We start from the raw sequence: 16,773 nt of genomic DNA, 5'->3' as shown, positions 1-16,773 counted from the left end.
GGCTAATCTAGAACGCTTAAATTGATATACAGACTAGATATGGGCGGAATAATTAAGAGACGCTACTAATATTAACAGAGAATCACAATCACATGCATACACACACACACTCACACTCACACAGGGGGTGATACACGTGATAGTACAATAGAAATAAAATGGGGAGGATAATATTAACAAAATATTAGCACACACCAGGTAAATAAATTAAAAGGTAGTTAATCTAAAGATAATAAGCACACGAAAACCCGAGAGGAAAGCAACGGATGGAAGTACCGGTAATGGCGGCTTCGATCGGTTGCGTCTGAATCGGAAGAAGGTATATTCAAGATAGGTGCAAGGTAATAACTCGGGGAGTCGTGCGGGAACGGGAGCTTACTCACAAGGTATAGGTATTGTTAATCCGTAGGTGATCGCAAACTAACGGAACACAAAGAGATTGAGAGAAACGAAACACAACGGTATTTTCACAGGAAAAGGTAAGGCACGTCAGGTCGCTACGATAGCAGGACGAGACGTTAACGATAAGGTATAGAAAACGAAAAGGTACGTCAACTCGTTACGATAGCCGAACGAGAAGTGACGCTATCATGGCGGTCTTCCCCTAGCTTAATCAGCGTTGCCAAAACAGGAACAGAAGACAGTCGGGAGATGGCATTGGTGCGTCGTCTCTGGGGAAGGCGGCCGGTAGGTGTCCCGGCAGGGCTCGCGGCTCTCAACTGTTTCGCCGGGTCTCTCTCGTCGTACGATAGGCGGCTATCCGTCAGGTTGAGCGGAGTCGAGCGAAGGTGGTATCATTCACCACCGGTAGTTGGGGCCGTTGTCGGCCCGCTGAGGAGGAGTTTGCATCTGGTTGACACAGATGGAACTGCGATGCTGGACTGCAAGGATTTGCGGTTCACCGATGTGACGCTAGATTATTTTAGGGGTATCGGAATCCGCGGAATCGGTTTGACGTCGTCCGATCTCGGCGGTATTGGCTCGGAGATGCCCTTTTTCCCCTCAGCTAATGGACTCGTCCCGTAGATAGACGGAAGCCATGGAGATATCTCGGGAGTTCGGTAGTAGAGACCCAGGTACTCGGCTGAGGCGTTGAGGAACCTGCCCGGGGTCAAGCCAGGGAGATGCTCACATACCCAGGTTGTTAGATGCGTTCGGGAGGTTATGTACTGCCGGCGTTCTCCTTGTTGACGTGCTCTCGGGTTGTCCGCTCATGGGAAGGGATTGGAGGTAGTCGGGACATAGGGAGAGATACTTAAAACAAACAGAATGAGGAAAATATTCTATATAATTCTAATTTCGCCCATATTGTACGCCATGACTTCTCGTTGCTACCGTTTGATAATAGAGTTTGGGGTGGAGGTGGCGGTCCATAACATGCGTCGAAAGCGCAATGTTACAGTGCATATTAAGAAATATACCTATATGAGGCACGCTAAATCGGCACAGCAAGCAAAAACCCATATCCATAGAACACACGGCGTCCGAGCCTCGCGTGCCGACAAAGAGGGGGAAGCAACCAAAATAGTATACAAGCCGGTGCCTCAGACACAGGTGAGCACTCTCTTCTTCCAGCTCTCCTTTGGAGAAGCTAATTCCCAAACAAAGGATCAGCCGAGGTCGCTCAGTTGATCCAATTATATACAATGTGTTCTCATGGTATAGCGGCTATTTAAAGTGTTATATTCTTCTACTCGAAATCTCAGATCATTTCAAACAGCAAACCTATATAAATTTCTATTATCTTTATTTGATGCACTGCAGCTAGTCAAACGATCTATAACGATCGTCATTGATTTCAATACAAACATTTAATCAATTAATTCGGTAGCTGGCGCCGATATTAGCCCACACAACTTTCTGTATTATTTCATTGTTATTATTTATCATTATTATTATTTCATCACTCGATACCATTTGATTCTTCATTTTCTTTTCTTTTTTTTTGTATAATGTTACACGCCTCATGGCGAAATAGACTGATAACTCTTATTTTGTCCAACAAACACGAAAAGAGAGATTCAATTAATCACCCACACCTCCATCCCACGGGCTGCGTCTTATCACTATTGCAGTGAGAGACCCATTGCCGGTACATGCACACGCACGCGCGCGACTGCGGTCGTGCGCTATTGCAGCGCACTCTGCATTGCTCAATCACACCTCCACTCACCTCACCGGCTGCATCTTCTCACTATTGCAGTGAAAGATTCATTGCTACTACACACACACACGGCTGCGGTCGTGCGCTATTGCAGCGCACTCTGCATTCCTAAATCATACATCCACTCACCTCGCCGGCTGCGTCTCACCACTATTCCAGTGAAAGACGCATTACCACTACACACACCTACACGGCTGCGGTCGCGCGCTATTGCAGCGCACTCTGCACTGCTAAATCCTCCACTCAACTCACCGGCTGCGCTACGCACTATTGCAGTGGTAGATTCTTTGCCACTCCACTCACATAGATCCTCATACTCCCGCGCACAACGTTGCACTTCCGCGTCAAAGGACGAGCAGCACTCTTGGGCAAGAACCGCCCACACCAACACCGATCGATATAACTGTCACTAGCGAGGTAAGGGGATAAAGTACGTCCAACGCGTCTGTGATAGGCACAGCAAAAAGAGACGTTACAACCTTAGAAATAATTTACGTATAATATAAATAATATTAAATATAAATAAAATTATTTGATTTTGGATTAGGGTGTAACCCTTCGTTGGCCACTTATATTTTTGCTCACATCGTTGACCACTTAGGAATAATTTGTCCTAGGCTGTTTTGTACCCACTAAGGGGTGAGCAAAAATTATAAAAAAATTGAGATTACTAGTCTGGGGTTTCTTTTTGATATTCCGACAGTGAGAATAATTAAATATTTACTCATGCCATAAATAAATATCACCAAACAATAGAAAATCGATTTGAGTGAGCATTCTACTTCATAATCCATATCTCGGACCTGAAGCTTTGAAAAAAAAACATACTAGAGATTAATACCCTAAACAGAATGTATTTGTTTAGGTGTGAATTCCAATAAAATTGAACTATCATTCAAAAAACGAACTTTTTATTCACAAAAAATCTCAATTGCAATTTATAAAAAGGTAAATTTCAAAGTTGAGAGATCTAGAGGAAAATATTTACATGAAAAAATCAAATAATTTATATGAATGATTCTCTTCTTCACATCCACTCTCCTCTCCTAAGCTCACTTCATCATACCTTACTGGTGGATAATTTTGCGAAAGGTAACGGTTTTTTCTAAGTTTATCGTCCATATTGCCAGATATACCAATTCTTTTAAATTTAGTCCACGACGAATCATTTTCTTAGATGGGTTAATACTGTTGAAAAATGTACAATTTAATAAGGTAAAAAGAATCTTAGAAAACTTTTACTTAAACAACAATTTGACGCTGTCGGCTACCTACGATGAATTCGTCCTCTCACTAATCTTAGACGGTCACTGTATAAGAACGGCTGCACAAAACTAATGCGCCTCGGCATGAGACCCTGTGGTTAGAAAAAGTTTTTTTAGGAAGTGGCGGAAGATCACCCCTAAGCGTCACTCCTGAGATACTATCGTTTTTTTACATCATCAACAGGGCTGCTCGTTTGGAATGCATTACTCGCTGTATTCAAAATATTCGAACCTTTTGCTATTTCATCAAATTTCAATTTTTTTTACCTTATGTTATACGGTAACTAGCAAGTATTAATTTGAATCTTAATCAGAAGTCGGAATTTTGGGAATAGTTTGGTCATGTTTTTGTTTTTTTTTCAAGGAAATACAGAGCTTCATACCTCCGCCACCAGTCGGTCAGATGCAACTAATTGGTCCGCCACCAACGGTGAGTCAAGTACAATATCAGATACATCCAGCCCAGTCTCTACAAATTCAGGGTATTCAAGTACCTCCACCTGGAACTGAGTCGTCGCCACAATCGCTGACGCAAATGTACGTTATGAGTCAACCTCCTCCGCAATCTCCATCGCAACAGAACTTCGTCTCCAGTAGTAGCGCCCCAGTCAGTGGAGCGGTTTCATACGTCTATACGCAGCCGAACATTCAGCGACCTTCAACTCCGTCGCACAGCATTATTGAGACAGTGAATGTTAATTTACATCAACCTCCACCATCTACGTCCATGAATATTACACAGCAGCCTCCTCCTCCTCTCCTTCACCTACACTTCCCCCCACCCAATTTTTCCCACAATCAACCACCACCGCCGCTACCTCAGACTTATCAAATCCATTACCAGCCAGTTCAGACGCCCGGATCTCAGTCACAGACGCAGTTTGTCTTACAGCCTGGAAATCACATTGTTCAGCAAGCACATGAACCCCCTCCGTCGCAGTATTTTGAAGGACAGCCTTCTTCTCAGTTTCACTTGCAAGTACCTCCACCTTCACCGCAGACGTTTTTAGTCTCTAATTCACCATGTGGACAACACCAACAACCACCTCCTCAAATTGGAGAAGTACTGCAGGACCAACCGGATAATAGTCTTGAGCAAGGGCCACCACAGCCTGTCCCACCACCCCAAATGGTTCCACCACCGTCTGGCAGTCACGGGCAATCTTGTGTTGAAATGATGGCTCACGTTCCTCCACCAACACAAGTCCCCCCACCACAAGCAGCGCCTTGGTTATATCAAACTCAACAGCCGCAACCAGTTCAACAATCACAATCTCAAATTCAAGTGAGTACCTAGTACGGAAAAGTGCTAATAATTATTACATTACAAGTGCGAAGAGTGGGTGATTGCCGAGAAGTGTGAAGTTGCAGCTTCAGTCGAAGGTGACTGCTGCGTTGACATGAATACGAGTGTGAACGCAGCATGAGCCAAGGCGAGCGCAATAATCACAATCGTTAGATAACGCCTCTCTACACGTGTATCAGAAATTATTTTTTGCAACCCCTGAGGGAAAAGTTTGATCTGAGAACACGATCGTATACACAGGTTCGGAAACTTTCGTGGTAGGGCTGAGTCTCCTACTTGAAATTTCAAAAAAATCATTAATCTGTAGGAAAGCCGCTATGTTTCTATGGAGGCTTTTTTTTATGAAATTAGAAAAAATGGCGGCGGTTTGAACAAAAAGTATCGAATTTAGCCTATTTTGATGACAGTTTTTCGTAAAAAAGGAAGATTTAACAAAAAAAGTTTCCATAGAAGCATGAAGAATGACGTGAAAAATGTTCTGTCAAAATTTCAAAGGGATTGCTTGAAAACTGTTTCTTTCAGAGTTGCGTTTTGACAAACACCATTCCGAGAAAAACGCATTTAAAATTAGGGGTGAGGAATTTTCAGATAAATCGTCTACTTACAATCAATCGGCGATGCCAGGTTCATACAATATTCCTTCTAAATCAGACCGATTAGCTTATCGTAACCATAAAAAAAACAAATCGCGAACATCTGTTATTTTTCGGGGGGTCACACTGTGACGATCCTCAAGGGGACAAATCCGAATAGATGGCTAGAAAAGTAGGCGAAATTTAAGGAATTTTTATCTAAAATAGTATATTGTATAACAAGGAAGCAAACACGGTCTTTTCGGGCCGAGCGTAAGTTTGCAATATGATTTGCAAGTGAGTACGCATACGAGCCGAAGGCGAGTATGCTTGTGCGAGCCGTAGACGAATATTGCAAATACGCAAGGCGCAAAGACCGTTGCCTCGATATTGCGCCCGATACTTTATATAACAAAAGCATGTTACGCGTTTTTTCACGAAGCACGAAATAGAGGTTAGGGTCGGGAAATGTCAGATCGGTTTACTGTGTTTGTCGCGACAGCGCATGAAAGCTGCACAGATGAAAGCTGCACAGACATGACCACTTTTAAGTCCTAGGAGTTAAAAGTGGTCGTTTCAAATTTTTACTTAATTCATTCCTAACGGGTAACAGTTTCACTTATTAGTTATGTTTATAGATAAAATTGAAGAACTACTATACATCAAAAAAATCTAAAAGAAATAGGTTAGGTTTTGAGTTTACCACTTACTACTTGATTGCAGCACTTTCGCACTCGTGATAGGTTTCCGGAACAACTCGCCTCAATAAGAGACTAATCCCCGCTACGGAAGTTTCCGGACCTGTGTATATGACAATGTCTGAGAAGCATCGAAGGTGCCACTCACAGCACATAAAATTAGAGTTAGGTAACTTGCTCCCGATGACACAATGCGTACACTGCGAATAAAGCCTTAATGTATAAAATACAGCATTCCAACTGTATCCACGTGTCAACGTTGTTTTACTGCACTGTTCGGAAATAGGGCACAGGCTTTAAAAATTGAACTCTCCAAGCAAGTTTGGAAAAAACGTTTCCGGTTCAATGAACCAACCGTAAACACCTCTTGAAAGGTTCCCTTCCGAGTTATGCGCTCACCCCTGCTCCAACACGTGCATAACTTTTGTCCACTATGCTTGACTTATTGGTAACCAAAAGTTATATACATGTGTTAGCGCGGGCGGTGACCACGTGAATACGAAGTGGCCTTTTGAGTTACACTCGCAGTACAGTGTGTCCGTGGAGTTTATACCACTTGCAAGTAATGTGATTTCATCTCTACATAATTTACCGTTTTCGAAAATAACCCCTGGAACAGGTATTTCATACCCAGGGGCCATCCAAGTGTTACCTCACTCGTGTTCTGCAAATTTTTTATCACACCTCGAACGATAACGATTGGTAACGTTTGCTTGTTTATTCAACTACTGTTTTTAACGTTAGCTACCGCTTCTCAAAAAGTTTATTGCCAAATCGATGCATTATCTGGGAATGGCGGAAATGCCATCTATAGTCACATCCTGACCAATTTATTCGTACTTTATCGAACATTAATTATTTTCAATTATTAATGCACGTTAACATGTTCAATTAAATGCATTGTGTATTATCTTTTTCCTTAAATGCATAAAACAAACGTTATATTTGCTAAGATATTATTAGCGAGCAATTGATGCATTATTAACACTTCCTTTTAAAGAAGTTTTTTTATTATCTCTCTCTCAAGTAGGCGGTGTGTCGGCTTTGAGGACGCACTTCGAATATCTTATGGTTAGCTAATGTTTGCTTGGAATGCCTAATACTATAGGGTAACATTTGATAACGTTTCTCTGAATAGCTTACCCCCGTTTCAGCGTTAGCGAATACTTGAATGGCCTCTTATGGATGTAGCCAACTTATTTTTGATAGCAAGGTTAACCACTGCCAGATAATGTCTTACTTCGCTATTCAAATTTGTAAATTCAGCACTTTCCATTTTTGCAGGCCTTAGCAATGGAGTTGTCTATTCTCAAAAGCATCCGGCAACAACGTAAATTTGTTTACAAAAGGCTCGAGTGAATACAGTGCTGCTTTTAGTTTGATAACGTTTGTATGAAAACTCTGCTCTGACAGATGCCACCAACCTTTAGTCCATTTACCGCGGCAATATTCGCCCAGCTCATTATCAGACAGTGAGGAATCTCAGACAATTTTCGTGGTATAACTTGTAACCTAGATTTTACTATGCGATTGCCAGTCCGGAGAACCCGACAATCGCGAACCTAGGAAGTACAGTAATTCGGCACCCGCTATGATCCCTGTTTAGATGTTCAAACCTAAATACTTTCAGTCGGGCGCCATGTGCAACGCTGCACCGGTTTTCACTCTATTTTATCTATCTCGGTCTTATCGCTACACCTCAGCTCGTTCAGTATTCTAAAGAGGGGATGGGTGATTTGAGGAGAGAGAGAGACACGTCTCGCTGATTAAAAAAAAAAATGTAGATGGTACATTCTGCAAAGATTATCCATACCAAGTAGAAAAATAATAAAATGAAAAGTTTCGAAAACGCTACGGCAACCGGACAAGAAAACGAGCAAATTCATTTCGCTTTTTGTTGTGTCCCACACGACACTTTAGTGAAGTGAGGGTATTTAATTTAAGATAAATTGTTCTGGTATTGTTTTTAGAACTTAACTATTTATTTACAAGTTAATATGAGCGGTTTATAAGATACGTTTATAATTCGTTGACTGGATGGTTCGTTAAAAACAGATATTGGATTGGTATTTGAAACGGTTAGGTATTCGTTGCTTGAGGTCTTGATAGGATTGTTGGTGGTTGATGTCTCGACGGGAACTGACTGTGTTAAAGTAAAGTAAGAAAGAACGTGAAGGAGTTTCAAGAAATGTGGAGGGTGTAGGAGTTTACTGATTCGTCAATTTTTCCTGTTGGTTGATTATTGCGATTGGTGGGAATCCAGGATTGGTCAAGAAATTGCACCGGAAGTCTTGGTTATAGGGATGGAAATTTTGTATGTAGGAGGAGAGTGGGAGCATGCAGGTATGACCTATGCTTGAACAATACGTGATCCTTTCGGACTTTCGCGTACCTATTGTCCAGACAGGCCAGCGTCCACATCTGGCAGCCAACTGACTATTGATAATTGGTAAAAACCCAGGGGTAATAAAGTAGTGAAATACCCGCGCTGGTAGTTCCATACGACCCTTAGACGGTTCATTTATTGCTCGATATTAGGTATATTGTTTAGGGTCGCAGTTCCTTCAGCGCGGTCTTGTATTGCCAGATGTGGGACTGCTGTCCTTTCCAGACAGCTTGATATAGCTTGGGAACCACCGTCCAGGGAAATCCCAGCCGTATAAAAATATATGGATTAAAATTGAATAGTTGGTTAATTGTATAAATTGGATTGTGTTGATACGCAACACTTTTCATAAATTAAAAGATTGAAAGCCGTAAACGAACGAACAAAGGTCGTATTTAATCCAGCTTAATCTACTGAGCGTTAACACTCGTCAATCAAATCGTATGGCTAATTATCAAAATTAAAAGCGGTAATCGCCACAAATTTTCAAAATCTAACAAACTAACGAATTTCCGCAACTATAACGCACATACTTCAGAACAGACTCACATAATAAACTAGCGTACCTGTCGCGATGATAACTAAATGAAAACTGCAATGCTCTTGACGAGAACTGTTGAATACAAAAAAAGTAAGAGAAAGATAATACAGGCACACGAAAAAATGTTGTTTGAGCGACGGATACGACAGTATTTTTCCTACGTATTTTGAGCTGCTGATTCGATATCCGACGTCGGAATTGAAGTTCCATGTACCATCTTTTTTGTTATCGTCAAAAAATGCTGTTAATACGTCATTATTCTTGTTTAGCGTCAGCTAGATCGCTTTGGGAAGGTCAGTTGGCCGCCTAATACTTAGTTAGTCACATCTTTACATCGAGTTAGAAATATTAACACTGTAGGAATCAGAAAAGACCAATCCAGGGCTTGCAAAACCCGTATATTCGGCGAAAACTACGGAAGAAACAAATATTGTCCTTATTTTCCAACGCCAACACTTTACAAACTGCGACAGACTTAGATATATGTAAATTCCTTCACCCACCTATTTTGTGCTTTCAGAAGCCAATATGTCTCTACCGACAACAGTCAAAAATGTCTGGGATCGTTTAAAAATATCTCCCGCTTTCTGCTGTAACGCACTTTTTTTTTCTTCAAACAACCTATTTAGAGGATTTTTTTCAGGTTTTATCCCTTTTCTGCATGTTCTCCTCTTCAAAATCAAACAGAAATCGGCCATCTGTTAATATCCCAACGCCCCTGATATCGACTTTCATTTCTTTGAGATTGTGATGGAAACGCTCTACCTGTTTTGACTGTAGTCACCAAGGTTTTCAGGAAATGAGTTTTCTCTGATTCCTGCAATGTTGATATTTCTAACCTGATGTGAAGATGTGACTAGCTAAGTCTAAAGAGGGCAACTGACCTTCTCAAAGCGATCTAGCTGACGGTAAACGAAAATAATGGCGTATTTACAGCTTTTTTTGAGGTTAGCCAACAAATGGTACATGAAACTTCAAGTCTGACCTTGGATATCGATTCAGCAGTTTAAAATACGTAGGAAAAGTACTGTCCCACTCCACCGCACAAACAAATTTTTTTTTTGTGTGCTCGTGTTATTGGTTGTACCGAAAAGTGTCATTTGGAAAAGTTGTTGCATTTGAAGGGAGTGAAAATGAGTTTTGGAAGTGAATGTCATCCCAAGGTCATATCTTATGAGATTTTGGTGGATTGACAAGTGCATTTGGGTTAATGGACATTTTGAGCACTTGATAATATAAATTACATGTAAGAAGTATTGTACGTGCCGATACAATTCATTCTCTTTGAATTTCCGCCTCCATTATTTGATTATGAATTTTGAAGCCAAAGGTGATGGTTGCACATGGTCATTGTTGCACATGGTTGGACGTGTTTCAATGTCAGCTTGCTTCTGGTGAGCAAGAAAATAAGTAGTCCTGTTTAAAAAAATATCGCGACCACTGAAATCTCATAAAATATTACCTTCAGATGACATTCGCTTCGAAAACTTATTTTCTCTCTTCAAACGCAACAACTTTTCCAGATGACACTTTTCGATACAATCAATTACAATTACAGCCAAGTTTTTCAGGATGGCAGAGTTAAATAGACCACCGTGTATATTAGGCTGTGCAAAAAAATATATTATTCAAACGCGTGTCAAAATTTCGGTAAAGCATCTCAAATAGTATATTTCATCCAAATATGAGCCCTTCATATTAATATTTAGAGCTGCCTATTTTTTTTCATTTTCCATTTAAATTACACGTAAGGAAAGTCGAAATTTTTTTTCCCGCCAACGGTTTGACTTATAAACTATCTAAATACAGATTCTTTTTGGAAATTTCACGCTCTATAAAAAAGTACCGAGATTTTTCCCAACTCTATCCGTGTTAACGACGCCCTCGAGGACGTGACGGAGTAGCCCATAATTCACGAGTGAAATTGACGACTACTGTTACGATAGACTTTGGCTAGGTGAGAGGGTACGTCGGGTATGCAACAGAATTGATCAAATCGAACAATTTCTTTTCAAGGGAGTTTATTGTTTACATTTCGGTAATTATACTATTTTATTGACAGTCTCAGTGATATGCACGCGAACATATCAATCGAACATATTGTCCCAACAGGCGCCATGTCGTGAGGCTGTCACAACCCTGGCATTTTCAAAAGGAAATCCGTCTCCTTGAGATTGCCAACCTTGGAGGTGCCACAAGGTCGCTTAACTACTACCGACCAAGGCCTAGGCTCAAAGCATGTGCTAAACGAACCAATCGTCGTGCACATCCAGCTACTATCTCGCGGGGCTGTTACTAACTTGGCTCTTCCCGAGGGAAAACCATCGCCTGGAGATAGCCAGTCAGCGATTGGTATTCGCGTAAGCCCCGCCCCCTATATTGGTCGATTGATACATGCAAAGTCCGACAATCTCTCTACCGTTACAACCACAGTTTCGCTTCTTTCAAAGGGCATAGCCGAATAAGCATGCGAAAAGTGCCCTTTCACCAAACGGATTCTTTCGATGACCAACTGTTTTCTCTTGGTAAATGACTGACCCATACCAAATTTTAGCCTCCTACCCCCCTTGTTCGAAGTTATCGCAAATAACGTGATTTTCAGCTGTTTTGCGATAACTCCGCTATTTCTACTCGAAAAATTACGGAAAAAATCACAAATCCAGTAGACGCTTGTACACATACCAAGGATTTTTTTCAGATTTTTTAGTATCAACCTGGACCTTACAAAAATTTTTGAACATTTAGATCGCTGGTTTCCGGTGGATTTTGAAGAGGTACCACCTTGTTCTTATTACAGTATAAACATCTGAATTTATGTGTTTTTTTGTAATTTTTTCAGATTCTTACGATTGGTGCGTCATTGTCAAAAAAATCAAAAACTGACATTCTTAACTATTTTATGGGCACGGCTTCAAGATAAGGGCACAGCCAGATAGGCCGGTTAAAAGTGCCTTTTCACCACACGATTCGCGGACTAAGTTTCGTTCTGAAGCAAGTGAAATACATATTTTCACATGTAAGTTGATGACCCCCTCTTCTCAATTTTTTTCGATGCGACACCATCATAAAAAAAAACGGCCAGAATAAAAAGGTTCCTGTTTGTGAAAAACGTGAATGTGTGAATGGAATTGTGAATACGTGATTCACTGATTTTACAAAACCACACTATGCAAATCGGCATAGCACAGCACATGCCCCTAGAGGGCGATAGCCATGATGGCGTTCGACATGCCATCTGGAGGAAAATTGGTTAAAGTGTAGCTCCTCCAGATGGCATGTCGAACGCCATCATGACTATCGCCATGATTTTCTGGAGGAAAAATCACGTTTTTGCGATAACTTCGAACAAAATGGGGATAGAAGGCTAAAATTTGGTATGGGTCAGTCATTTACCAAGAGGAAACAGTTGGTCATCGAAAGAATCCATTTGTTGAAAGGGCACTTTTGGCATGCTTATTCGGCTATGCCCTTTCACATTTTTACTGAATTAAGCTTCACGCTCGCCAGCAAACCGATCAAGAGATACGTACCATGGCAAGGAGAGGGGTTATTTTATAAAGAGATAGAATGGACACTCGACACATTATGCAATTTATAAAAATAAAATGAAATAAAATAATCTATTCTCCATATGAAGCGATACAACAAAAGAAAAAACACTCAATTCACTTTCCGCGATTTAAAAAGAAAATAAAATACAGAAAACAAAATGTCAAAAAATCTGAAATCTATTTGCGCTAGTCGCACTCTCGATACTGAACAATGGTACTCAAATCGAAAACAACAGATTATTCGAAAACGCTAATCACGATCGTACTCAAGAAAACTAGGGCGTTAATCGCCACGGATTTCAACTTAATACTAATGATGGCGCTATTCGCCAACTACAGAAATAAAGAAGGGAACGTGTCGAGGCTTACAACTAATTATATCGGTAATCACCAAAGAAAATTGAACACATTGATGAATATCGTTGACGCGCTAATCGCATTGACGGCACAGTAAAATCCTAATAACTAACGCGTTAATTGCGATCTAATTGAAAATGAACAGCTGACAAAGTAAATCGAGTGGTACAGCCGATACGCTACTAGCAACGTCACTAAAATCTTAACTCTACTTGCGCTACTCGCAAAATACTCAATAACAGAAATCAGAAAATGGAAGATATTCTTCGCTTAATTATTAAATCAGACCTAACGTAAGCTAATCGCAACGAGTCCAGCAGAATTTGGCTGTACGCAATTTACAAAATAGATGACTCCACTAAAAGTTACTCTACGCGTTATCGCGAAACCCAAGCTACAGCCACGAACCAACAAGATCGGCAAATGAATTTCAAGCTCCTTTATAACGTAAGTTCATAATGGCCAACCGTTAGTCGGTGTGCCGATCTTAACCACTCGACATTTGTTTTCAAGAATTTAATAGTGCTTACCGCGTCTCATCCATACCAAAAATTCCTCTACGCCTTAGTCGGACATTCGCACTCTTTTCTTCGCGAATATGCTAGATCGTAGTCCGGCGACTCGATAACGAGATCCTATCCACAACTTAACCCTTAACGGCCACACCTCACCCAGGCCACATAACGGCCACATGGGGTAACTCATTACCCCACGCCGAAAAACGCGGTTGGACAAGATGTGTAAATGTTTTAAGACTTCTAACCAATTGTTTCATGTTCGTTGACGAGTTCTTGAATATTTCTAATGGTTTAACTTGGTTAATTTATAGATGGCGTTCTAAAAACTGGTCATATAAGTCAAAATTCTGGAAAAATGGCTTTTTTTGCAAAAAAATTCACTACTCCGCCATTTTGCAATATTAAAGACTAGAACTTCAGGGTGGTCCGCACAATATATACCACTACCACAAAAAATAACAGTATCCACCAATTATTCAAAAAGTATATTTATTTTGCAAACTTACTAGAAGGAAAAATGAGAAAAATTACAAATCATGAAATTGACTTCTTTTGCGTTTTATTAGATTCAAAATACATATTTATGATCGGGAACGTGAAAAAATGTTATCTTTATGATGAATGAACAAAAAAATACAACATATGAGTCATATTTATTGCCCAGAACACTCCATACATAAAGAAAACCGATGTTCCTTGCAAACCGGTCTACTACAAGCCGAACATCCGATACGCGATTTTTTATTTTTTTTTAAGTATATATATTATATATATCATATTTTCATAACCTAGAGCCTACTTGTTTTCATCCAATGAACATACTCAAGATTTCTTCAGTAAACAATTCATCTTTCACATCAATAGACTAGATTTTATAACAACTAAGATAAAAAAAAAAATTTTGTCACTAAAAAATCAAAAACTTACCTTTATTTTATGGATTGACACTGCAATAAGTCAATTAAAAAAATATTTTTACTGAACTGCGGTTATGGCCACACTGGGGCAACTAGTGGCCCCAGGCCGAGAAAACGAACGCTCACAACGCTACCATGCATTTCTTTGGCTTATTATGTAGTGAAGTCACATCTCACACATGTCTGTCACCGACAGATGCCGTTTGTTGTATTTATTTAAAAGGTTAAAGACCTCTAATTCCACTTTTTTTAAGACTGGGGTAACTAATCACCCTGTGTGGCCGTTAAGGGTTAACTTCTTTTATTTTCCAAATCTTAAATCGCTCCGAAACTTTCATGCACCAGGACTCAAGTGTTGAGCTCCGCTACGCGAAGCCCAGATTCAAGCATAAGCGCTATCAGTCGCGAAAAATTCTTCGGATCTCATTGGTTCTCGGATTACGAAATTCTTAGAGTCTAGCTTATCGCTAATTTTGATGTCTGCTGCCGCGGACTGCTGGTTGGTTTCGGACTCCCCGCGTGCTCCATAGTCGTCAGTGGTGTGACGTCGGGGCATCAGTTCCCAAAAGTTCTAGAAGTTAGTCAATGGAATCCGTTGATGATAATGCAACTAGACGCAGTCAATAGTTTGGGTTGCCAAGTACCGATTAAGCATTAAAATGCACTGGAAAACTTGGATCAATCGCTTGTTCCAGATAAATCGGGCTTTCTTTCTAAGTAAGGATTAAAAGTGATAATCGCTTACCTTTTGAGATGTAGAACTTGGGATGAGATATTTCTCGGTTGAGGTGTTGTTTCGTTGCGATGATGACGCGAGGAGAAACAGGGATTCGGGTGTAACTACTTTTATTCAAAATGACTAGAAAGATATTTAAGGGTATTTTATTCTCTCTATACATCGTTTACAAATACAGGATACTGGATAATTGATTGGAAATTGGGATGGAGAAATCGCTAGTCCTTAGCCAGAACTAATGCTCTAAACGAAATGACGTGTTTTAAGTGCGTGACAAAGAATACTTGTCACCCAAAGACTACCTAAAGTCAAGAGTTTACAGGTGGGACCGGAGATACTAGCCGAGAGAGCGTTTTGATGCGTGGTAGCCTTATTTATAGAGACAGTTGGCCATGTTCTTCTAATCCCCTTCTTTGTTCTTTTAGCTGTACAACACCCTGCTCTCTCCCCTGCTCTATATTTTAGTTCTAAGGTGGTCTTATCTTCATAGGGTGTGTTAGGATCGCCACTCGTCAACGGCCACAGCCCACATGCGGCTGAAATACGTATATTTTGTGTGTGTTACGTATTGCCGAATACCGGTACACAAGTGAGCTTTGGTTGCATCGGTTACTTTAACGCTATTCGTTTCTTTACCTTCAAGCGTTCGAGTATCGGGATTGGTTTCCAATGAGTTACCTATTTCTTAATAAGATCTTTTTATTACGTCTGTTGCTATGTGTATCGGCGCATTATGCTATGCCGTGGTGTATGGATATATAGGTATAATCTTATTTTTAGCTTATAAATTAATATTGGTTTGTGGTGGACTGATTTGTAAGGTGTTGTCTTTGTTTTATTAATGTGATAGTGTTATTAGAATTGTCGCTAGTACTTTAACTATGGTTCTCTACGCTTATTGGCATGGTATTGACTTTATAAATTGAATACTCCAGTGTTAACTAATGATAAAATGTAAACAAATCCAACATGCAGTACATCAGTCACACGCACGATGTAGGTTATGTTATGTATCCCTCAATCGTAGCGCCACCTGGATTTTTCTTCAATAATGGAGTCACTGCCTCCTATTGAAATTCTGCCTCAGTTGCAAGACTTGTGTATAAGACCGTGGTTTTTACATAGATGATTTCCTTTATGATCGTGGTCCAACTATACATTGTCATATGATGGTTGCCTAGTGCCTGGGCTGACAAGATTATCCCGTGAGTTGACTTACTTTCGCGCGTTCAGCTGGTAAGCTGTCGGTATCTCCCCCGAGTCACTGGTTATATGGTTCCGCAACCGCAACTGGATATAGATTCTATAATATTTATATATGTCGTAATATGTAATAGTTTATAATAGTATATGTGCGATTATTAGAAAACAGGGGGCACTGGTTTGGAGGCTATGTCGACGAGCGGTGAATACCAAATTGTATGTGATACAAAGAATATCAATTCGGTCCGAGTGACAATTGCTCCCAATTGCTCCTCGATCGTTTATGAGCATTCTAACAATTTAAACATTTGCTCCTGCTTAATTATCTAGAAAACTGGAGAAAAACTAGAGCGTATGATCTCTGGGTAGGGTAGACGAACGGCGAATTTGAAATCGTATCAGAAACAAAATATGTCAATTCCGTAAAAGTGATACTTGCTTCTGATTGCTCGTCGATTTAGTTTCGATTGACTACCAATTACGTAATTTGCTCCATTGCAGTTTCCGAGAAAACTGGGAAAAACGACACGTATCCGCTGCGTGGCGAAGGGTCGAGTAG

General features: G+C 40.4%; 1 protein-coding gene across 3 annotated transcripts in view; it reads left to right on the top strand.

Moving 5' to 3' along the window:
- The window catches only part of LOC124416408 (trithorax group protein osa-like), a 150,753-nt gene that overhangs the window by 93,567 nt on the left and 40,413 nt on the right, over window positions 1-16,773 (top strand). For all 3 annotated transcript variants that reach the window (XM_046897431.1, XM_046897432.1, XM_046897433.1), the window contains exon 10: window positions 3,794-4,714. In XM_046897431.1, coding sequence (XP_046753387.1) covers window positions 3,794-4,714 — 921 coding nt within the window. The remainder of the gene's footprint in view (window positions 1-3,793; window positions 4,715-16,773) is intronic.

Source organism: Diprion similis, chromosome 2 (assembly GCF_021155765.1).
Source record: "Diprion similis isolate iyDipSimi1 chromosome 2, iyDipSimi1.1, whole genome shotgun sequence".
In the NCBI taxonomy this organism is placed as follows: domain Eukaryota; kingdom Metazoa; phylum Arthropoda; class Insecta; order Hymenoptera; family Diprionidae; genus Diprion; species Diprion similis.
This window is presented reverse-complemented; position numbering and strand designations above follow the sequence as displayed.